Raw genomic sequence first — 23,660 nt, 5'->3', positions numbered from 1 at the left:
AATGTGAATAACTTGTAAATTAAACTTCAATTATACATGTTTTATGTTTGTGCCTGGTCTGCTCTGCTACCAGACTCATGTTGGAGAATAATGAATCTTGAGCAAGAAGAACAGAAAATGGCCCAATTATGTTTAAAAAAAACCATGCCTGAGCAACAGAAGGAAGGTTTTGCAGTAATGACACTCAGCTCATCACTTTGTACTTAATGTTGCCAAGTAAGAAATCAACGGAGAGAAATAACAACACATAAGGAGAAAATGAACAAAATGTGCTTTGCTCATTTTCTTGTGACAAGGATAGTTTAATCTAAATAATTCATGATAATGCTTTGCAATGTATTACCGAATGTACAGTGTGTACTTTCAAAACAACAGAGCTCAGTACTAGAGGGACTCGAATCTCATTTTTTGCTAAATTTCTGATAAGGAGGAGGAAGACGCTGCCAAAATTATGATGAAAATGGCTGGGAGGATAGTCTGGAGAGGTGGCCTGGAGAGGGTTCATGGATTTGGCTGAGGTCTTTGTTTTCTGGTTGCCTAGGCAGCATGTCTCATTCTAGCTTCTTGAAAACACTTATAGCAAGGTAAGGGCCTACTGGGCAGTTTTCAGTCAGTTGCATAGACTAAGAAGGCATGCCAGCAGGATGAGAGGTACCAACAGTCACCCCAATGTGCTTTTGAATCCAACAACTCATCCTCTAGGAGTTTGTCCTTAATGACTGAAGACACGGCCAAGGACCCAGCTAAAAGATATTCCTGTATGTGTTGTTTCTATAACAAATGCCAGGGAAATGAGCTAAATGTCTGAGATAAGTTATGGTATATTTATAAAACCTAATAACTCTTCCTAGAAACCAAAACTCTGAGCCGAAAGGAGAATCCATGTGCTAATTTCAAATGCGTAGGAATACTGAGGAATATGACAAAAATATTTTAAAGCATAGTCTCTTCCAAACAAAAAGTAATGCAAAAGCAAATCTGCAACTTACTGAAATAAAACACCACACACACACACACACACACACACACACACACACACACACACACCATGAAGGTGGGGGGGCTGGAAAGAAGAAGGGGTCTACAGGAGGAGGAGTGTAGTGAGACAGAATAATGAGGGCATGAATGTGCCCAGTACATTGTATACATGTAAGAACTGTCAAAAATTAAGTTTAAAAGGTGGCTGAATGCATGGGGTGAAGATGGAGAAAACTGAGTAAGTTTTCTAGAGCTTGAGGGTAAGCGGGCTAGTGATGATTAGATGAGACAGAATGACTAACAGTATCAGCTATTAAAAGAGAAAGAGAAAATGGTCATGTTTTACCTTAAAAAAAACAAACAACGTTTTAAATAGGTTGATTTGGGGAGAGATATAGTTAAGATTCTAAAAAACAAAAATTAGAGCAGGATGTGGGGGTGCACACGCCTATGATCCCAGCACTTGGGAGGCAGAGGGAAGATGAAGAATGGAAGGAGAAGCAAGGCTAAACAGATGGGAGGAATGTCCACCTTTAATGATGGAGTGCATAGGAAATATTAACATTCTTTAGCATGTTAGGCAAAGGCCACAGGCGGAGAGAATTAAGCAATTGTAGTCAGGAAGCCAGAAGAGAGTCATTCCACAGGATCCACAGGCGAGAGTGTCTCTGGGAGCAAGAACTTGATATTACTAAATGCTGCAGAGAGATCAGGGGAGGTAGAATCAAGGGCTCAGCGTGTGGAGTTGCAAGGGTACTCAGATACTAGTTTAGGGTGTGGTGAGCTGCAACTGAGACCGCCTGTGCCTGGTGTAGAAGATGTAGAGGAATGATAGTCAAGGCTTTAGGGATTTCATCTTCTATTTTATCTTGTTGCTTGTGTATTTATATTTTTATTTTCTGGTTTTGATGTAGGGGAGAATGCCTATTGCTGGTGTGTGAAATCCACACCCATTCACTTACACATTGCCTATAGCCCCATACTTTATTACTGGAGAATCTACAGTCCACAAACCTCAACATACTCATAGGTGGAATGTCCGTAACAGAAATACTTAGGACCAGAAGTGTTTTGAATCTTAGGTTTTTTTTTTTCCTTTCCGATTTTAGAATGTCTGAATACAAATAATGGACTATCTTAGGGATGTAACCCAAATCTAAGCATAACATTGTTTATATTTCATGTGTATGCATAGTCTGAAGGTAATTCTATACATATTATAAACCATTTTGTGCATGATGTAGTGTGAATTTTTTCATGTGTGGTGTCATATCATCACTCAAAATACTTTGGGCTTTGGACAAATTCAAACCTGACAAATACCAACACTGAAAAAGAGACATGGACAAAAAGTTCCTCTTCTAACCAATAAGCTACTTTTTCTTTTTTTCTTTGAGACAGAGTTTTTCTATGAAACAGCTCTGGCTATCTTGGAACTCACTTTGTAGACCAGGCTGGCCTTGAACTCACAGAGACTTACCTGCCTTTGCCTCCCAAGGAATGCTGAGATTAGGTGTGCACCACCACCTGGCTGCTATTTTCAGCTAATATGCTCTGGGAAAGAGAAAATCAGCCTCTCTCTCTCTCTCTCTCTCTCTCTCTCTCTCTCTCTCTCTCTCTCTCTCTCTCTCTCTCTCTCTCTCTCTCACACACACACACACACACACACACACACACAATTAAAACCTAAAAATAAATCATAACAAAAAAGCTTCTAGAATTTAGAGAAATGTAGATTTGGATTTCAGATTAAGAATGTTCAACTATACTAAGTGAGTCCTTCCCAAAACACTTTGCTGTGGAGAGATTTAGAGGGAGGGTCCAGAGTACACAACACAAGGGCAGGAGTTAAATTTTTTTCAGCCTAAATCTTGTTTTCTAGCTTGGCTCCTCTGATAATATTTCTTTTTCCTAATTATCAAACAAAATTTGGAGTGGTTGAATATAATCTCTAAAATTCAAAAGCAAGAATTAAACCCAATTGAACATTGATTTAGTTTTACAATTACAGATCAGAATTATTTAAATTTCTTAATAAATAAATGACTAAATGTGATATATATATATATATCTTAAGGACAAAAAGAATTGTTTTAAAAAAGGTTTAACAAGTTTCAGGAACTATATAATGTGTGGTGGCAGTGGTTTGGTTTATTCTGGGAGTGTTATGCATACATTATTTCATTATGGAACAAAGAAAGAGAATTAGATATATTGATGTCACAGGGAACCAAATTTACCATTTGAGAGAAGAAAACAGGCCAAGCATATTGGCCCATGCTTTTAATCCCACCACCCTGGAGGCAGAAGCAAGTGCATCTCTGTGAGTTTGAAGCCAGCCCAGTCTACAAAGAGGATTCCAGGACAACCAGGGCTGTTATTCAGAGAAGCTGAGAAAAAAAAGTAATAATACTAATGGGGTGAGAAAGAGAGAGACAGATACAATTTTAAAAGGTTAAGAGTTTTGTGGACTTGAAGTTAAGCTGAGAGTGTATCTGAACTCATGGACTACGATTTGTTTAAGCTATTTTCTTGTTTTACTAGACACTCCCAGAAACTACTGGCAACCAAGACAGCTATTAGTGTTCTGCAGCAACAGCACCTAACTCCAATCCCACCTCCCACCATTGAGCTCCCGGAGCCTCAGGGAAACCACTGGTCCCAAACCTGAGGTAGATTAAGGACACCATGACCCTGGAGCACCACAGATAAAAAGATTATTATAGATTAGTTACTAAGAAACTTCAAAAGAACCAAAGAGTTCTTTTTTTTTTTTTTTTTGGTTTTTCCGAGACAGGGTTTCTCTGTATTGTTTTGGAGGCTCTCCTGGAACTCGCTCTGTAGACCAGGATTCACAGAGATCCGCCTGCCTCTGCCTCCCGAGTGCTGGGATTAAAGGCATGCACCACCAATGCCCGGCCAAGGAGTTATCTTGAAGAGACTCTATGGGCCAAGAACAGAACAAATTTCTTATGAAAAAATCATGAAAATTGCCTATAATCCTAGGAGTCAGAACAACCAGTAAGATCACTCATGAGATCAGGCTAGCTTGAGCTACGTAGTGAGTTCCAGGCTAGCCTGGGTTACATACCGAGCCCTCACCTCAAACAAAACAACCAACCAAACAAAATAACCTGAAATTAAGTCACATCAAAATATTTCAGTTCATAATACAAATATGTGAGTTCATAATGCTACAAAGAACTCAATTCTGGGTATGGAAGAAACTAGAAAACCAGATTATTGTTGTTTGCCTTTTTCAGGACAAACGGCACTTTAAGAGACAAGGACTCAGCAAAGACAAGAGGCCTCCCTTTTTGAAGAATTTCAATTAGTAAGCCAAAAAGTGCTGACCTTAACCAGTCAACATTTTGCAACTCTTAATGACATAATGGACCTAAGCGAAGAAAGGCAGATGACAGCCAAAGAGACATCTGAACAGCACTCTTCTGAAAGGGAACCCTACGAACACATCAAGTGTCCTTATCAAAAAAATCAGACCTGAATCCAATGAGGTAGGCCCAAACTACTAATTTTCAGAAACCACAGGAGTCAGAAGGATACAATCAGCAAGAGGCAAATCATGGGAAACTCTACAAGTCAAAAGGGAGCACTGAAGGGAGACACCTATACATTTAGAGAAACTTAGGAGTCTAGTTAATTTTATTTTTTAGCTTTTATTTTTATGTGAATGGGTGTGTTGCCTGCATGTATGTTTGTGTACCACGAACCTTCAGTGCCTGCAGAAGGCAAAAGAGGCTATCAAATCCCCTGGGACTAGAGTTACACGTAGTTGTGAGCTACTGTGTAGGTGCTGAGGTTCAGCACTCAGGAGGTACAGGCAAGAGATTCAGGTCAGGTCATCCAGGTACTAGTCTGAGATACTTAGCCTTCGGAGGGGCACAGGGGTTGTATGGGAGGGTGCTGGCCTGAACCTATAAGCTAGTCCAATTAAAATGAAACCCCAAATAACACTTCCTTTCCTTGTAGACACACTGAGGATGCATAAGAAGCCAAGATTACTGAAGGCATAGCAGGAAAAGAGAAAAAACAAGGCATTGGCTTTATTACTGAAACTTGACTGCAACTGCAACCAGATCTATCCCTGGAATTTCCAGTTACGTGGGACTAGAATCTCCCTAATTATTCCCATCAAGTTTAGGGCCAACTACACAATGAAGCATCTTCTAAAACCACCAAGTAGGCTCACCAGTGTAGGATACAAAACACACTTACAGAGCCAGGGCAGCCGGCATCTTCTAAAACCACCAAGTAGGCTCACCAGTGTAGGATACAAAACACACTTACAGAGCCAGGGCAGCCGGCACAGCCAGGGCAGCCGGCACAGCCAGCCTTCCTGCCACCAGGAAGGAAGGGATCAAGCCTTGCCTTGTGGCCTAGAGAGCCTACCGTGTGTTGTCCTTGGCTATGCACCAGATCACCTGGGGAACTTGGTGACAACAGTTTCCTCAATCCCATTCCAGGCTTCTTGAGCCAAAGTCTCTATCGAGACTCGTGACCTGCGTTTTACAAACTCCAGGCCAGTCCGATGGGACACACTTGTTCAGTGTTTGTGAACTTGACTTCCCACTGGTAAGGAAGGAGCAGAGGGGCAGATTCTGTTGCTGCGGCTGAAGTCAAGTACACGCCACAGAGTATACACATGGTTGTGGGAGAGCTATACCTCTGATTAACTGCTTATACTAAGTGTGTGGGTCTGATGGGCTTTCTCATAACTGTGTTTCTCGTAACTGTGTGATTGCTAAGTACTTTTCTTCAGCCACATTCTAGAGAGTTGAGATGACCAGAAAGGCTACTGTAGACTTCCTAACCAGGACAGTTTCAAATTCAAGGACCCTATGATGTCATCATGGGGCCTGGATTTCTACGTTTTGGTTTTGCTATCCTCACACTCTGGCTCTGGTCCTCAGTCTTGACCCCTGAGATGTTTCCCCCAAGGACTAACTCCTCTGAGTACTCATCTTGACACAGCAGAGACCACAGTGCGGGAGACGGCACACACCTGTCCTTAAGGGTCAGCTACAAATTAATGTTGAAGAAAACACCTGGAGGAGACATTGTTCTTTGCAGACATTGTTACCATCTCTCAGGGCAGAATTACTCTCAGCGGGCCTCTTCTCAACCAAACACCCATGATGATGAATTCGGTCCAAGACCCAGGTGTCTTGGAACCTTGGGCCCTTGGCTGGGGGGGGGGGTAATCAGCTAATCCCCAGGCATCTAATACCTGAGGGGAGGGCAACAGGGAAAAGAAAGACATGGAACGGCTTGGGTGAGCAAGTAATGAAGTGTGTAAACCCTGCGTGAGAACTGAGAAGAGCAAAGGAAGTTTCTTCCTGTCCCACTCCACGGGACACCAGAGGGACTCCCGGGACTGGTTCTTAGGATGAAGTGGCCTGGACAAAGTACTGTGTGTGGTAACACCCGTGTGGCTGTACGTGAGACAGTAGAACTGAGACTTCAGTGCAAGGACTTGCTTAAGATGTCCACTGCACCTCCTCCCTCCCCCAACTCGACAGCTTTGGCCTCTTGGTTTCTCCTTTCCTTTTAAACTTAAGCATTTTTTGCTGGGGACGGGACTGGGGAGATGGCTCAGTGGTTAAGAGCTCTGGCTGCTTTTCCAAAGGATGGGGTTCCATTCCCAGCACTTACATGGTGGCTCACAACTGTCTGTAACTCCAGTCCCAGGAGATTCAGCCTCCTCCTCTGGCCTCTGAAAGCACTGTGTACCGTGGTGCACAAACATGCAGGCAGACAAAAACACCCATACATGCAAAACAAATTAAAAATAAACAGTGTTTTCTTCACCCCAACAAGGAAGAAGAATATTTTGTATGACTACCTCAAACACACTAAAAAAAGAGACAACATGGCTCAGACTTCCAGACACTCCACGTGTGCAGATACAATAGTTTGAGGCACAGAGGCACAGCTTGTCTCTGACCACCGCCCTTTCCACCCTCTCAGGCTCCTGCCTACCTCCTCCACCAGTCCACCTGAGCTCCGCTGTAAAATCTAGTCTTAGCAAAGACCATTGCTAAGTCACTTCAGCAGGAACCCCAACCCTGATACCTGATCAGCCTGGAAATATGATCCCTCCCTGCCCTTCAGAGGACGCCTGATGCCCTGGCCTGTCTCCAGCAGGCGCTTGCTAGGTTGGTTTAGACAAAAATCCCCTGACCCTGGAGTTTCCTTACGGTGATTTTCCATCTACTCTGCCCCTCAGCTAGAACTTTTACTCTGCCCCCCCTGTTGTGTTTCAGATCTAGCTGTGCCCTTTGCTGGGGGCAAATCCCACAGCAGTGATCCCTCTACCCATTGTCAAGGTCCTAAAAAGCCTGCTTTAGGGTTAGACCATCACTGGCTGATATTCATTTGCTTCTTAACCTCCCCGTTGCTACGTGGAAATATTGTTGTTTAGAATGAGTTTGTGAACAGAGCTTCGCTCTACTAGGTTCCAAATGAAGCCTGAAGTGCGTTGTCTCTGAAAAACTGCACACACAAGGGAGACTTCCCTCACTGGACGCCTCGTGGAAGGAGTGGGTGAGCCTACCGAAGTGGGTGTGGTGTTCTTTCTTAAGTATACAGGGATGCATGTTTTCCTGCCCACCCCCAAGTCCGTTCTGCTCTGGTGGAGACAATGACCACAGCTGATCTCTCTTGCGTTGCTCATGACCTTCCTTCTTTCTTTCTTCTGTCCCTCCCTCCCCCCACTCTCGAAAATGCAGTTGCATGAATGTTGCCCCACCCACCCAGGAAGGCGACAAGTTTAAACTTCTCCCGGTCTGGAACGAAAGGGCTTTGTAGGAAATCATTGCTGGCAGCTGGGCTGAAGCCATTTAAAACCGGTCCCACCAGTGCAGCAGGGAGAGCGATTCACAGTCCTTAGAGGCTCCTCCGAGTGTGACAGATACAAACAACCAGTTGCCCTGAGATGTCTGTTGAGTCAACTGGAAGAAGGCAGACACCGGTGTGAACCATGAAGCCTGCTGACACGGGAGTTTATGTCCTGGGGGAAACGCATGAAGGAGGCATGGAAACACTTCCAGGAGTGGGGACTCTTAGTTAAGAGAAGAACTGGCCAGAAGGATGGCTAGGGAAACTAAATGAGTGAAAAATACCTTAGTTACTATAAAATTCCACTTAGGGTTATCCTAAAAGTTAACACTGTGGACTATTAAGTCTTGGATATTTAAGTATATGTCATGGAGGTTATGAATAAAGTTTCAAAGAAACTTGTGATAACATATTCCTATTTCAATATTGATATTGATATTGAAATACCATGTTTATAAGTGTGGCTATCTGAATTAAAACATGTTTGGGAAGAACGAAATAAACATTTAAAACAATGGCCCCAAGAGACAGAAAGGGAGTGGAATCGGGCATGTGAAGAGGTGGGGAGGATCTGGGGGGAGTTGGAAGAGGAGAAAAGTGTGATCAGAATATATTGTCTGAAAAAGATTTTTAAAAAATAGACTGTAGCCGGGCGTTGGTGCACACCTTTAATCCCAGCACTCGGGAGGCAGAGGCAGGCGGATCTCTGTGAGTTCGAGGCCAGCCTGGTCTACAGAGTGAGTTCCAGGACAGCCTCCAGAACAATACAGAGAAACCCTGTCTCGAAAAACCAAAAAAAAAAAAAATAGACTGTAAAACAAACAATGGCCTCTGTCATTAGAAAAGTATACATACAACAGAGTTTACACAAGAATTCAAGCATTCAAGTGCTGTATGTTTCTCTTATTTATTCAGTTTACAGTTATGAGGGGAGAAAGACCACAGGAATAAGGAAGATTCAAAAGAAACACTGAATAAACAAGTTTGATGGTACTGTTACTGTTAGGGCCATTTATTTCTCTCCTAAACATACTTCAGAGTTTTATTCCCCATACTGAGGACTGAACCTGCCCTTGAACATGCTAGGCACGCACTCCACCACTCAGGCCTCTTATACATATGCTTAAGAATGATAAAAGGGCCAGAGAAATGGCCACAGGTAAAGGCACTTGCAGCCAAGCCTGACTACATGAATTCAATCACTGGGACCCACACAGTAGAATAAAAGACCAACTACCACAAGTGGTTGTCTGCCCTCCATACTCACCCCATAGCGGGTTCATGGCCATACCACCCCCACATATACTAAATAAACGAATCTGACAGATACACAGAAACTAGACATTGGTCCAAAACCAAACTGTTGAGACAAACAAACAAAAAGAGGAAAATAAAAATACCGCTTTAGCTGGGCAGTGGTGGCACACACCTTTAATCCCACTCAGGAGGCAGAGGCAGGCAGATCTCTGTGAGTTTGAGGCCAGCCTGGTCTACAGGGTGAGTTCCAGGATAGCCAGGTCTACATGGAGAAACCCTGTCTCAAAAAACCAATAAGTAAATAAATGCAAGCACCCCTTTAGAAAAATTTGGATGCAAATGTTCACACGACCATTATCTTCAACATCCCAAAGGAGAAACAAATCAAAAGTCTGTCGACTGATGACAGGATAAAATAGGACAAATCCACACAATGGAATATTATTTGACAGGAAGTCCTAATGTGTGCTATAAAGTGTTTATGCTTTGAAATTTTAATATACAAAAGAAGCTACAAAAAACAATAAGTCACATATTACTTGGCTCTATTTATAGGGAGAGTCAGAGGGGGTTACATTAGAGAGACAGGCTGTAGACTTGTGTTTGAACACATTTGAATGGACAGGAGATAGGGGGGTGACTGTTATTGACTAGGAGGATGCTCTGGGAAGGATGGCAATGTGTTAGACTTAGATTGTATGGTGACCACAAAATTATGTGAATGTTCTAAAAGTATTCACTTGAGTCCTTCACTTGCCAGATGTTATTGTATATGAATTGTATCTCAATAAAGATGTTTTAAGAGGAGCTGATTACATTAACTTGTTCAAAAATGAGTTGATTTTCTAGAGCTCACTATAATGGAACACAGGTCTGATTGAGTCTGGCAACCCACAATGATCCTTTGGAAACAGTAGAGAGGTAGGTAAAATCACCCAACCACAGAAGGTCAAGACATACGTGTGTTTGTGTGTGTGTGTGTGTGTGTAGACAGATTATGTTCTATAACAAAACCATCTCTACAAGTTAAAGATGATCTCAGAAGTTCAAATCTAGAAACTCATGCACAGCTTCCTATGAGCTCAGCAGTCTAGAGCATGTTAATGGCAGCATGAACTATGACTCACTTGTTGCTCTCTTGTCGGGAACACAGCAGCTAGCAAAGAAAGCAAAGAAATTCCATAGAACAGGTTGGTCACACAGTCTTATCCCACAGAAAGCAGAATTCAGTTAGCAAAGGGTGCAATTCCTGTGACTGCATGTTAGGCCTATGTGAAGAGGCCTCAAATATACCACAAGATCTCTAATGACCTCCAGTGGTGACAACAGAAATTGCTTGGTGTATGGTCCCTGAGACTAGAATGCACTGTACAAAGCCATGATGGATATGAAGTTTGGTCTGTTTTTTTTTTTTTTTCTGGAAAGCTGCAAGGCAGGGTGGAAGGGATCACAGCAATTGGTGATAGTAAAAAATGCCTTCCTGACCTTCAGACACTGACAGCAGAGCCTCTACTTGGGCTGGGGAGGAAACTTGGTGGTTAAGAGTACATACATACAGAGTTCAGTTCCCAGCACCTACGTTGCACAGCAACTCACAAGTGCCTATAACTCCATCTTCAAAGGATCAGAATCCTCTCAGACTTCCATTGACACCCCTTCCCTAGACACACACATGTAAATAAATAAGCATTATTTAAATAAAAGAGTCTGCACAATTTATTCAACACAGCAGGGAGCTGTCTCCTTCTGGTGATACCACCAGGAAGCCTCAGGGGACAATCTACTGTGTGCCCACAGATGCAGAAGTGAGAACCCAGGGAGAAGAGGGAAAAACAAACAAACAAAAACCATCGCAGTGTGCTGGGCAGAGAAAGGTGAAGGAGGGTACAAGGCAGCTTTTGGAGTACAAGTCAGTTTGACCGCACTCACCTCTTGATGATTTTTGATAGTTGTATAAGAAACTGAAGGTTAGCCTCTCCTTGAGCTCAGAGTGAAAGCAACTAACCCAAACTGGTGATATACCCAGTTTCACTAAGCAAACAGTAGGAAATAAGCCACACTCTCCTCTGCTGGTTTGACAGAGTTCCAGTTCTCTGTCCACTGGGTAAAGAGCTTCACTCCATGGACAAAGACAGTATCTCAGAAATGCCATTCAATTGTGATCGTTGGCTGATGTTACCAGCACTTATCCCAGGTGGGTTCAAGGTCACCTCTTTGGAGATGAATCCTACAAAACCATCCTTTTGGAACCTGCTACTGGCCCAGCTAGGTTCTTAGTCAGGTCTGAGAATACTGAGGGGCTTTCCAGACTATACTGCCATGCATCTTTGAGTACCTCCAATTTCACTTACAAGAGACCATTTCTAACATTTAGCTGCCTAGTCAATAAGCCACTGGTGGGTCTGATTATCTTTCGAGTCTGATGTTTGCTCTGCTAACTGGGAAGTATCTAAGAGTTGTCGAATCTTTGTTACAATAATAGAAGGGAAGCTAATGAAGGACTGGGGAGATGGCTCAGAGGTTAAGAGCACCACCTGTTCTTTCAGAGGTCCTGAGTTCAATTCCCAGCTACCACACGACCCTATAATGAGATCTGGTGCCCTCTTTTGGTGTGCAGGCATACAGACAGAACACTGCATACGTAATAAATGAATAAATCTCAAAAGAGGCAGAGAGAGAAAGCTAATGACCTCTAGAATACTAAATCCTGACCAGAACATTAGCCTCCCTGGCTGTGATTTCCACTAACAAATGTCACACTATCTATGTCAAAGGGGAAGGAAGGAATAGGAACAGGAATTCATTAAAACAATAAATATCTGGTTGCTATATATCTTCTCATAATCCTAAAGGCCACTAGTATTATCCCTTCTTACATTTTTTACATCCATCCGTTGTTTAATAATCATTTATGAAATGTTTACCTATGTACCAGATACCCATCTGGCATATATTCTCTATCTGGTAGTTCCTAGAAGAATTTAATAGTCCAGGAGAATAGACCAAGCCACTGACAAGTGTTTGCAAAAATGGAACAGCCTCCTATTGGGATGAAGGTGTTAAGCCCCAGGGCTCTGTTTCAATCTGGAGGAGGAAGCAGGCACTAGAAAAATCCATTCATAAGCCATAAAATAACAATTGCCTCATTTTTATGGGGGAAAAGAGAAAAACCCCTTAAGGGTTATATAAACATATCACCATATTTGGTTTTCTTAAGAACCAATAATTATATCACTATGTTACTTTTACCTTAGTTGTGACTTAGAGCATTGTGAAAGAATTGTGAATAAGAATTCCTGCCGTTGCTTATTGGTCCAGAGGTCAAACCAGTGACTTATGAGAGTAACTCTTTCTTGAAAGAGCTAGAAGAGAGGAAAATGAGATTTCACTGTCCACTTCCATAAGTTCGCAGTTGCTAAGCAATTGGTCAACTAACAACCCCATAGCTAATGTTTACATCGTTGGTGGTAGTTTACAAGTACTTTCACATGGGCTGTAGGGTCTCTGCTTTGGGTTTAAGGTGTTTTTATCCAGCTATCCAAGCAAGCCAGGGCTTGTTGGATGGGCCAGAGGGAAAAACAGGGGTGGGGGTAAGGGGTGGTGTAATTACAAAGGGGCCAAGAATCACCCCTGGAGAACACAGGGCAATGGTGATTCACTCTTCCTGTATTTACCTAGGTTAGTGTAGGCCAGGGCAAGAATCCAGTATTTCATCCTGTCTACAAGCCCTACTCACGGAATTGTGGACGCAGGACCATTTAATACAGATTTGGTTTTCTTACTCCTAGCTTTGTGGCTTTATAAGGCCCATAAAACTAAAAATGAGTAATTATTGCACAATGCCATTGTTAAACTGTGTCTCCAGTGAGGACATACACCATGAACCAACATCTCTGAAAGCTGGGTTTCAGCCCAGTTTTGCTTACACAAAGACATATACAAATCCATTGCCTTTATTGTAGATCAGGCTTTATCCACCAGCTACACCTACTCTCCTGCTATGGAAGCAGCTGAACCCACATGAGCTCTGTTTCCATGAAACCTGGTCAGACTGCCCTACTGTTCAAATAATTCTTCTTGAATTATTTTTCAAAAGAACAGGAGCTCTCGGGTTACATGGAATCATGAAGTGAGCACACAACGGAGTAGTATATTTTTCTTTTTTCCCTTTTTTATTTAAATTAGAAATAATCTTATTTATAATTATAATCCCAGGTCCCTCTCCCTCCCATTCTCCCATGCTCCCCCCGACCCATCCCATCCCTCTTCTGCTCCATAGAAAGGGAGAGGCCTTCTATAGGGGATTATCAAAGTCTGTCACATCATTTGGGACAGGGTCTAAGCCCTACCCTTTGTGTCTAGGCTGAGAGAGTATCCCTCCATGTGGAATGGGCTCCCAGTGTCCATTTGTACACTAGGGATAAATACTGTTCCACTACCAGGGGCCCCATAGACTGCCCAGGCCTCCTAACTGACACCTACATGCAGGGGGCCTGGTTCCATCCTATGCTAGTTTCTAAGCTGTCAGTCTGGGGTCCATGTGCTCCCCCTTGTTCAGGTCAGCTGTTTCTGTGGGTTTCTCCAGTCTGGTCTTGACCCCTTTGCTCATCACTCCTCCCTCTCTACAACTGGATTCCAGGAGTTCAGCTCAGTGTTTAGCTGTGGGTGTCTGCTTCTGCTTCTATCAGCTACTGGATGAAGGCTCTAGGATGGCATAAAGGTAGTCCTCAATCTCATTATCGGGGACAGGCATTTAAGGTAGCCTCTCGACTATTGCTTAGATTGTTATTTGGGGTCATCCTTGTAGATCTCTGGACATTTCCCTAGTGTCAGATTTCTCTTTAAACCTATAATGATGGCTCCCTCTATTAAGGTATCTCTTTTCTTACTCTCTTGTATTCTCTGATGGATTAAAGAACCATAGAACCATACATAAAAGTGCCCTTGCCACCTCTCCAAAGCCCTTTACTTATTTCCCTTCCCCACTACAGAAGCCCATGATATCCTGGAGGTGCAGAGTGAAAGTAGGGGTGGGGGGGTAGAGAGGGTGGGGTGATAGGGAAGTCCTGTGTATATGTCAATAAAGCACTGTTGGCCAATAGGGAAGCAAGATAGGTGGGACTAAGAGTCAAGGAGGATTCTGAGAGAGAGAAACACAGGAAGACATCATGTAGCCACCATAGGAATAAGAGGTCTGGACCCCTTTCTCCGGTAAGAGAAAATACTTAGATTAACAAGTATGAGGTAAATACCTAAGTCAGAGCTAGCCAGTAAGAAACCAAGCAAATGGCCAACAGCCTCATAATTAATGCAGCATCCTGTGAGTTATTTGGGGGTTCAGACAAAGCAGCAGGGCCCAGGCAGATGGCAGGGAAGGCTACACTCAACAGAGGGGAGATAGAGAGGGTTGGGGGGGAGGGTAGCAGACATGGTGCCTCCCTAGGAAACAGATAGTCTTGGGTGAGGAGACACTCACTTTGAGAAATAGTCAGGTTTTTTTTTTTTTTTGCTTCTTTTTAGGACTCAAAAGCTAAATGATTTTTCTTTAAAAACATGACAACATAAGACTCAACATACCCAGTAAAACTGACTTTACCAATTGAACTCATCTCTGCCGTGGAGTGTGGAACTCACCTGTCTGTTTAAGGGCTGGTTGTTAAATGGAGTCCAGGTGCTGAACCTCGTATGGAAACTCTCCACTTCCAGGCTTTTCTGAGGAAAATTCCCAAATGACATCTCAGCAAAGTACTTCCTTCTGCTTCGAAGAACTATTGGTTCAATTTAACAGATGTATGGTTAAGAGAGCTTAGAAACAACCACAGCATTAACTGCTTTCTCTGTAGGAATTAGAGAATTACTGTATCCATTAGTATATAGGTAAACCATACATAAATTTATAGTTCAGATGACTATGCATAAACATATGTAGACTGTGAAAATATTCACCAAGTGTCCACTAACACCAGGCTGTTGCATTTATTCTGTATTTATATACATGTATCCGGATCTGGATGTAAACAAGTTCTTACTTTGCTGGGAAAGTGGAAAGATAAACGTGTTTTTGGAAGTTCTGTTGCTGAATCAGAGTTGGTGTAGGCATGCCAGACAAGTATTCTACTGGCTGAGCTACATCCCCAGCTCTGGATTGCTGAGCCATGTTTCACTCTTGATTTTTTGAGGGGCCGATCACCTAGCACCCAAATAAATACACGGAGGCTTATCCTTAGTTATGAGTGCCTGGCTTGTTTCTTGCCAGCTTTCTTAAACTAAATATCTCATCTATCTTTGGCCTCCAGGATTTGATCTTTCTTTATTCCTGTATACCTTTTCTTTCCTTCTTTCTCCTCATCTGGCTGGGAGGCTGGGTGGCTGGGTGGCTGGGTGGCTGGGTGGCTGGGTGGCTGGGTGGCTGGGTGGCTGGGTGGCTGGGTGGCTGGGTGGCTGGGTGGCTGGGTGGCTGGGTGGCTGGCCCCTGGTATCCTTTTCCCCTTGTTTTTTTGTTGCTCCTCCTCCTCGGTTTGTTTCTCCTTCTATTTATTCTCTCTGCCTGCCAGCCCCGCCTATCCTTGTTCCTGCCTCACTATTGGCCATTCAGTACTTTATTAGACCATCAGGTGTTTTAGACAGGCACAGTAACACAGCTTCATGGAGTTAAACAAATGCAGCATAAACAAAAGTCACACATATTAAAATAATACTCTACCACACCAGATTTATTCTTAAAATGTAAATTTGACATTATGACATGTACTACAATGTGTCAAATATAATTTGGCATCGTAAAATCAATGCACTTATCATAAACTAAACAAAGAAGAAAAGTTATATAATAATCTCAGTAAACACAAAAGGTATATTTTATAAGCTTTTGACATTTATTCATGACACACACACAAATTTTAAGAAAGTCGCAATAGAGGGATTTCCTAATCCAAACAAGAGTGCATTTTAAAAACCAGGCAGTGATGGTATACACCTTTAGCCCCAGCACTTAAGGAGGCAGAGGCATGTGGATCTCTGTGAGTTCGAGGACAGCCTGGTCTACAGGCTGCAAAGCTACACAGAGAAACCCTGTCTTGAAAAAAAAAAGCAAGAGAAGCATATGTTAAGCATTAAACTCAACAGTGAAGAGGATCCTTTCCTCCGATTACAATTAGCATCTTTATTTGACATTGTTCTGAGTGCTCTTTGCAGTGTGATAAACGAATAACAGAAAAAAAATGAAATTGTCATTTTCAACATATGTACTAAAGAATCAACAGATAACTTGACAGGTTTAAAGGCTGCTTCTTACAAGGTCAACAGGCAAAATAAATTTTATTTGCATATACTCACAAATATTTAAACATTTTTATTTGGTTTTTGTTTCAAGACTCTGTGTAACAGTTCTGGTTACCATGGAACTCACTCTGTAGACCAGGCTGGCCTCAAACTCACATAAATCCATCTGTCTCTGCCTCCCAAGTGCTGGGATTAAAGTCATGCCCCACCACCACCTGACCTATGTTTAAAATTTTTTCAATGATCCATTTTTATTTTATGTGCATTGATGTTTTGCCTGCATGGACATCTGTGTGAAGGTATCAGACTCCCTTGAGCTGGAGGTACAGACAGTTGTGAGCTGACATGTGGGTGCTGGGAACTGAATCCGGATCCTCCAGAAAAGCAGACACTTAACCACTGAGCCATCTCTCCAGCCCCTCACAAACAATTTTTAAACAATAATGCATCATTTATAAATAATATTTAAAGTCCAATTCAAATATGAGGGCCAAGCATTCTGCATAGACTACTAAAAACTGTATCAAGAGAAATGTTAAGAGATATACATAAGAACAAGTATGTTATAGATGTTGCTTCTCCCAAATTACTCTATTACTCAGCACCAAAACCCAAAAAGCATTGAAAAGCTGATTAGAAAATGTATCTAGACGCCGGGCGGTGGTGGCACACGCCTTTAATCCCAGAGGCAGAGGCAGGTGGATCTCTGTGAGTTCGATGCCGGGCTGGACCGATAGCCTCCAAAACAATACAGAGAAACTCTGTCTTGTAAAAACCAAAAAAAAATGTATCTAGAATAGAAAAAGTCAACTTGGCAGAGAAGAGTCAGGGCTGCAGCACACGTGTCAGGATCTGCTTAGGGTAATAAGCGCGTGAGACTTTGGCCCAAGAATAGCTAAAACGATAGAAGTCCAGAAACCGAGCCGTGTGTGTGGGCACCTGATTTCTAACATTTCTGGGAAAGAATAGCTCCAGCCAACAGCACACAGAGTAGGACAGCAGCCCAGGTCACCCAGCTGATCACCTGAATCAGGACAATGTATTACTATTGTTTTGAGCCACTGTTGTTGGTTTTTTTTTTAAGGTGTCTTGTTATTCAGAATTAATAAAACCCAATATGCCTGGAAGTATATTTGAGTCATATGTAACTTAAAACACCATTGACACTGGGTCCAGGATGATAAGGAGCCGAAGAGTGGGTAAATTAGGACTAGAAGATGAACTGTGTTAGTGAGCTATGGAAAAGGAGTGACACTGTTACCTGTGCTCCTGTGACTAACACAGTGTAACACTGAACACACGCACCTGACTACATAGCTTCCAAGCAGAATATAGAAAAGGATGGCTGCCTAACTTCTTTATTTACACATAATGAAGCCCAGTAAGACATGAGAGACCTGCTTAGTTTGGGGTAGACAGTTTCCAGCAGACCACAGAGTCTCATGTAACAAAGCCTTTGGACAAAGATCAAACAAATGGTGTGAACAGGGGACTCTTTGGTAAGGTCTTTGAAAGAATTAGGGTGATATTGGGTAGATCCTCCCATTTAACAAGTGAAAGAATTTCTTTTTCACACTTTATTTTATTTATATATGTGTGTATACCGTGTGTGCATGTGTGTATCTCTGTGTGAGTGTATACCATGTGTGCATGTGTGTATCTCTGTGTGAGTGTATACCATGTGTGCATGTGTGTATCTCTGTGTGAGTGTATACCGTGTGTGCATGTGTGTACCTCTGTGTGAGTGTATACCGTGTGTGCATGTGTGTATCTCTGTGTGAGTGTATACCGTGTGTGCATGTGTGTATCTCTGTGTGAGTGTATACCGAGTCTGGGCAAGTACCCACAGAGACCAAAGAGGTCTACAAGTGGAAGAGATACACTGAGGAAGCCAGAACACTTGCAACAGTGTGGAAAATGAATGATTATTGTTCATGCCACTGACATTTGGCCTGGCTTATTACCTGGCACCAGACTTAGAGAGCCAGCTGCAGGCGAGCATTGGGAACTCAGACACAGCTGGTGGAAATGTACTTTAGACAGCTGTTTGGCATTACTTACTGAAGTTGAGCATATACACATAATTGCCCTAACAGAAAAAATACACGTATGAATGAAAACATCGAAAAGAATATTTCCTGAGGTGCTGAATTGCTTCGAGAGGGAATCATCCAAGCGTCTATCAACAGCTGGATGGATAAATGCATCCTGCATCATATATCCATGTAACAGCACTGTGTATCGTGGGATGAGGATCTGTTACACACAACCACAACCACAGATGATCACACACATACCCTAGTGACAGAATCCAGGAGCAGAAATGATCCAGTTTGACCAAGAAGGTGTTAAGAATCAAGACAGTTTCCTTAGGAGAAGGGAAGAGAGAGAGCAATACTTGGGAGGGGAGACTAGGGGTGACTGTAGGGGCTGACACTGATCTGGAAATAGGAGTAAGTGATACAGTTATAACAACATCCAAAACTATTAAGTACCATGAAAACAGTAAGTACAAATATTATGAAGAAAACTATAACACTTTATTGAAAAATATTCCAACCAGGCAGAGGTGGTACACACCTTTAATCTCAGCATTTGGGAGGCAGAAGCAGGTGAATCTTGAGTTCGAGGCCAGTCTGGTCTACAGAGTGAGCTCCAGAGAAACCCTGTCCAAAATCAAGGAGGAGGAGGGGGAGGAGGAGGAGAAGAAGAGAACCATTCTAAAGTCCTAAATAGAGAAGCATGTCTCCTGTGTGATCACTGTTTCCCTGAGTGATCTGTGCTGTCTGGAGAGGTGCAGAGCGGGTCAGTCCTGCTCCATTCCTACAGAGGGTACATCTCAGAATATCATAAACAGAATGCATTTGTTTGGGGGAAGATGGCTCAGCTGTTCTGTTTGCAACTCTTAGGGAGCACCCACATGGCATACCTCATTGTCACTTCTAACTCCAGCTCTCATCTGGGCTCTGTGGACATCCTAGTGCTTGTACACACACACGGGGAGAGAGACAAAGAGAGACAGAGAGGGAGAGAGAGGGAGAGAGAGGGAGAGAGAGGGAGAGAGATTAAGGAAAAACGGGCCTGTGCTGGTATTTTAAATGCTAGATATTCTTACTGATTTAAAGCTATAAAATCAAAGCAAGAAATAGCTGTGCTGTTTAAATCGATTCTAGAAAAACAGTGCATTACCGTCGCCCTAATTGTTTTTTACTTCCTCCACTCCTGTTTTTCCCTCCCGCTGAAATTAGTGTTTTAAGAACACAATTTTGAGGCTCCTGAGCAACACAGGAGTCAAGTTTCTGAGGCAAGACTGCCACAGGTGGGGTGTGCAAACCACTGCTTGAATTGTGTGAACTCGAACACAGACGGTGCCAGGAAACTGTCCCGATCTTTAGAACAACGTTTATTAATAAGCACACCACCAGTACTTCTCAAAAGATAAACACTTAGCAATATATCGTAATCATTCACTATATTCATGAAACCATAGCATGTGGAATATTAGAGCCACAAAGTAGTCACTGTAGAGTCTTAGCCTCTTCTGTATTAGTCCTACGGCCCCTTCCCACGTCTTTGGACTCCAGAGCAGCAAATAGAACAAGATGAAAAAGTCAGAGGAGGAGAGCTAGCCTGATCCAATCTGGAGAGCTAGCCTGATCCAATCAGTGTTTTCTAAAGTCCTGGAGCACTTCTTCCTACCCCAGGAGTGTTCTGGAGGAGGGAAGACCCATCAAACCTGACCCTGCTGGGGGGCTGCTAGACCATGGGACACTGCTCAAGATTTTTCCAGAGGCCCCAAGGAAAAGACATCGTGAAGGGGCAGGGGCTTTACCTCTGGGAGTGGTCAAAGGTCTGAGCAGGGTGGCAGCAGTCTCTTCTTGATACTGTGCTGTGAAAAGGAGAGATCACAGCCTGAGGACGAAGGTGGGACAGGGACAGCCCCATCTCCATAGGGATGACAACACAGGCAGACAACCACACCCCACAGATCCCATGTCCCTGCTCAGTGCTGCGCTCCAGTGGCCAACCTCGGTGTTCCTCGCAGAAGAGGTTTTTGGTTTTTTTTTGTTTTGTTTTGGTTTTTCGAGACAGGGTTTCTCTCTATTGTTTTGGAGACTGTCCTGGAACTCGCTCTGTACACCAGGCTGGCCTCGAACTCACAGAGATCCGCCTGTCTCTGCCTCCCGAGTGCTGGGATTAAAGGCGTGTGCCACCAACACCCGGCTGGCAGGAGAGTTCTTACACCATCTTCCCTCGGTTTTCTGGACTCAGGTTCTGAGTGAGTTTCTTTTGCTGGCTGTGGGAAGCGGTTGCTGCCGGATCTCGGGGGGTCTGGAAACGTTGCTTGGAGGAGGTGACAGACACAAAGCTGCTGTCTGCCAAGCAAGGCTTAGATGCTGAAGTGAAGTTTGTTTAGTTTTATCTAGCCAGCGATGTTTATTTAAGTCCTGTGCTGGAAAGGGAGGCGTTTCTTAGCCTTTCTCATGTTCATCTTTAGCAAATCCTCAGGACATTTTAGAGTTTTGTGTTTGTTTGTTTTAGCAGTATTAGCTGTACAGGGGTTAGAAAGACACATGAATGTCAACATGTTTGTAATTGCTTTGATAAAAATGCCTTTGTTTATTCTGACACATCCCTCCCTCCTCTTCTTTTGTTCTTAACATGGAAAGATTCCACAGTACAGTAAGTATGGGAAAGTTACCAACCCTAAGAATAGCGGGACTAAACAAAACCCAAGAATGAAGTCTGAAAGGAGACACACAGCTGAGTTAAAAGTTTGCTCTCTACTAGGTTTCTGGAGATGATCAATTAAAACATTACATTCAATTTTTAAAATACAATGATTTTTACAACATCTATGTTAAAAGGGTGGCCAGACACCAAGGAAATGTGAATTAAAATTGAGATTCTATCTTGCTTTAGTCAGAATGGCCATCATCAGTACTATAAATGCTGAGAACATGAGGGGAGGGGAATGTTGACCCTCACACTGTTGGTAGGAGTGAAAACTGGTACAGCCACTATGGAAATCTATGTGGAGGTATTTCCAAAAGCTAGTCATATGACCCAACTGTGTCACTTCTGGGCATATACCAAAGGATGCTGCAGCCTACCACAGGGATACCTGCTGCTCAATTGACAGCCTAGACATACACAATGGCGGTTTGTGTAGATGTTAGGATGACACACCATGGCAGTTTGTGTAGATGTTAGGATGATACACCATGGCGGTTTGTGTAGATGCTAGGATGATACACCATGGCGGTTTATGTAGATGTTAGGATGACACACAATGGCGGTTTGTGTAGATGTTAGGATGACACACAATGGCGGTTTGTGTAGATGTTAGGATGACACAATGGCAGTTTGTGTAGATGTTAGGATGACACACCATGGCGGTTTGTGTAGATGTTAGGATGACACACAATGGCGGTTTGTGTAGATGTTAGGATGACACACCATGGCGGTTTGTGTAGATGTTAGGAAGACGGAATTCTGCTATTTTCTGGAAAGTGGATGGAACTGAAGGATATAATACAGAGGTGACTCAGGCCCAGAAAGACAAATGTCTCTCCTTTCTCTCATGTGTGGATCCTAGCTTCAAATCTTTAGATGTGTGTTTTATTTGAGATCAGGAATTTAGACATAGCACACAGGTGACAGGGGCCGTACGTAATGGGGCGAGTGCACAAAACAAACGTGACAAGGAAGAGTGTGTGGTAATGTTAAGAGGAATTCCTGTTTAAGCAGGAATGAGGGTTGCGGTATGCGGGTGAGTCAAACACAACTAAGGATGTATGAAGAGGCCTTATGCTTTGTAAAGTAACTTTAAAATATTTCCAAAAGGAGTTTGAACAGAGGTATCTTTAATGAATGGACAATGTTCCCCCAAAAGGGAGCGTTTTTAAATGAAAATCGTAGTGTCAAGTGTGAGACACCTCCCTATGAGTTACTAGTCAGAAAGGACCTAAGGGTACCACCCCAAATAACACAAGTTATTATTATTCTTGGTTGCCCACCATAGCTAAAAGGTAAGACCATGTTGAGGAACACAAAGAAATCAGATTGAAATTGATCTGGAAACTTCACTCCTGCCAGCTAGTTTTATGGTGCTAGATAGTATTATATAGTCTGCTGGGAGAGAAAAGTTATCAGACTACATGCTACACTACTACCCTGCCAAGTAAGATGTGCCTACTGGTGTAGTAATGGCATGGCTGTTACAGGGTAACCAACAGCTTTGGGATTGGATTTGAGGTCTGCTCCACAGGAATGGAATTCATGTCTGGTACTATAAACCTGGTCAAAAGCCCATGGCTGGAGAGGTCCCAGGACCTAGGGGAGTACCTGCTATTGTTGTCAAATTGCTTTTTAAGTATTTATAAATGTTTATATCCATAGATTAGTGCTGCTCTCAACCCTGGCCAGAGAAACTTGGTTCTGCAGTGGGCAGCAATCTCATAACTGACTAAAGGGTTGAGAGTGCATGCTCAGTCCCAAATAATCCACTTATATCAACTCCCCCAAGGCTCATGGTACATCATGGAAAACAAAGCAGAAAGGATGTAAGAGCCAGGGGATGGGAGGGATACTGTCTTCCAGACATGACATGGTGACTGCTCTAATGAGCTCACTGCACTAGTTACCTGGGTAGGGTCAAGCCAGTCAATAGTCCCCATGGACGAGAGGAGCTCATGAGGCATTATCCCAGCTGAAGAGCTGTTCACAACTGATGGCTGTTGGGGGAGTGGGAGTCACTTTCCTTTGGGGGCAGCACTAACTGAACCTAATGAGTTATAAAAAAAAATTTAAAGGAAATGAAAGTGGGAGGGAAAGTGCGGAGGGATTCAGGAGTACTGGAAGGAGGGCGCTGGGGTGGCATAATCAAGACACATGTATATACACGAAATTGTCAAGAGTTAAAAAAATAATTTTTAAAAAACAGTGGCTGGTGTTGTTCTATGACTGTCTTCCCAGCACTCGTGAGTCCTGGGTGTGATCCTCATCACTGAAACTAAGAAATGAGGGAAAGGTAGGGAGGCTGTGTCTGAGTTTTCCTGGCCGGAGCCTCATGCTAGGCTCCTTTCCTGTACCTGTTACTCCATGCAATCACTACCAGCTGGCAATTCCTTGCGGGCTACACTGAAAAATGAAAGTTGAAATCAAATACAAATCACAAAGCTATGGGGAGCCACATCCAGCTCTAGCTTTATGTCCTTCCATTAAACAGTATTTAAATATGCAAAAGGTGCAGAATTCGGCCGAGATGGCGCAAAATCCTGCAA

At 43.1% G+C, this 23,660-nt stretch overlaps 1 protein-coding gene across 3 annotated transcripts in view; it reads right to left on the bottom strand.

Annotated features, from left to right (window-relative positions):
- The window catches only part of Ect2l (epithelial cell transforming 2 like), a 66,246-nt gene extending 42,592 nt beyond the window's left edge, over positions 1–23,654 (bottom strand). For 2 of the 3 annotated variants that reach the window (XM_040728371.1, XM_040728373.1), the window contains exons 1-3: positions 20,207–23,654; positions 14,728–14,861; positions 12,343–12,455 (exon numbers count right to left, since the gene is read on the bottom strand). In XM_040728371.1, coding sequence (XP_040584305.1) covers positions 12,343–12,455; positions 14,728–14,829 — 215 coding nt within the window. In that variant the 5' untranslated portion in view covers positions 14,830–14,861; positions 20,207–23,654. Of the gene's footprint in view, positions 1–5,214; positions 5,343–12,342; positions 12,456–14,727; positions 14,862–20,206 lie in introns of those variants that run through there. The other variant, XM_040728372.1, reaches the window with a different exon arrangement.
- Between the last annotated feature and the right edge of the window lie 6 nt (positions 23,655–23,660).

Source organism: Mesocricetus auratus, unplaced genomic scaffold (assembly GCF_017639785.1).
Source record: "Mesocricetus auratus isolate SY011 unplaced genomic scaffold, BCM_Maur_2.0 Super-Scaffold_100018, whole genome shotgun sequence".
Lineage (NCBI taxonomy): Eukaryota > Metazoa > Chordata > Mammalia > Rodentia > Cricetidae > Mesocricetus > Mesocricetus auratus.
This window is presented reverse-complemented; position numbering and strand designations above follow the sequence as displayed.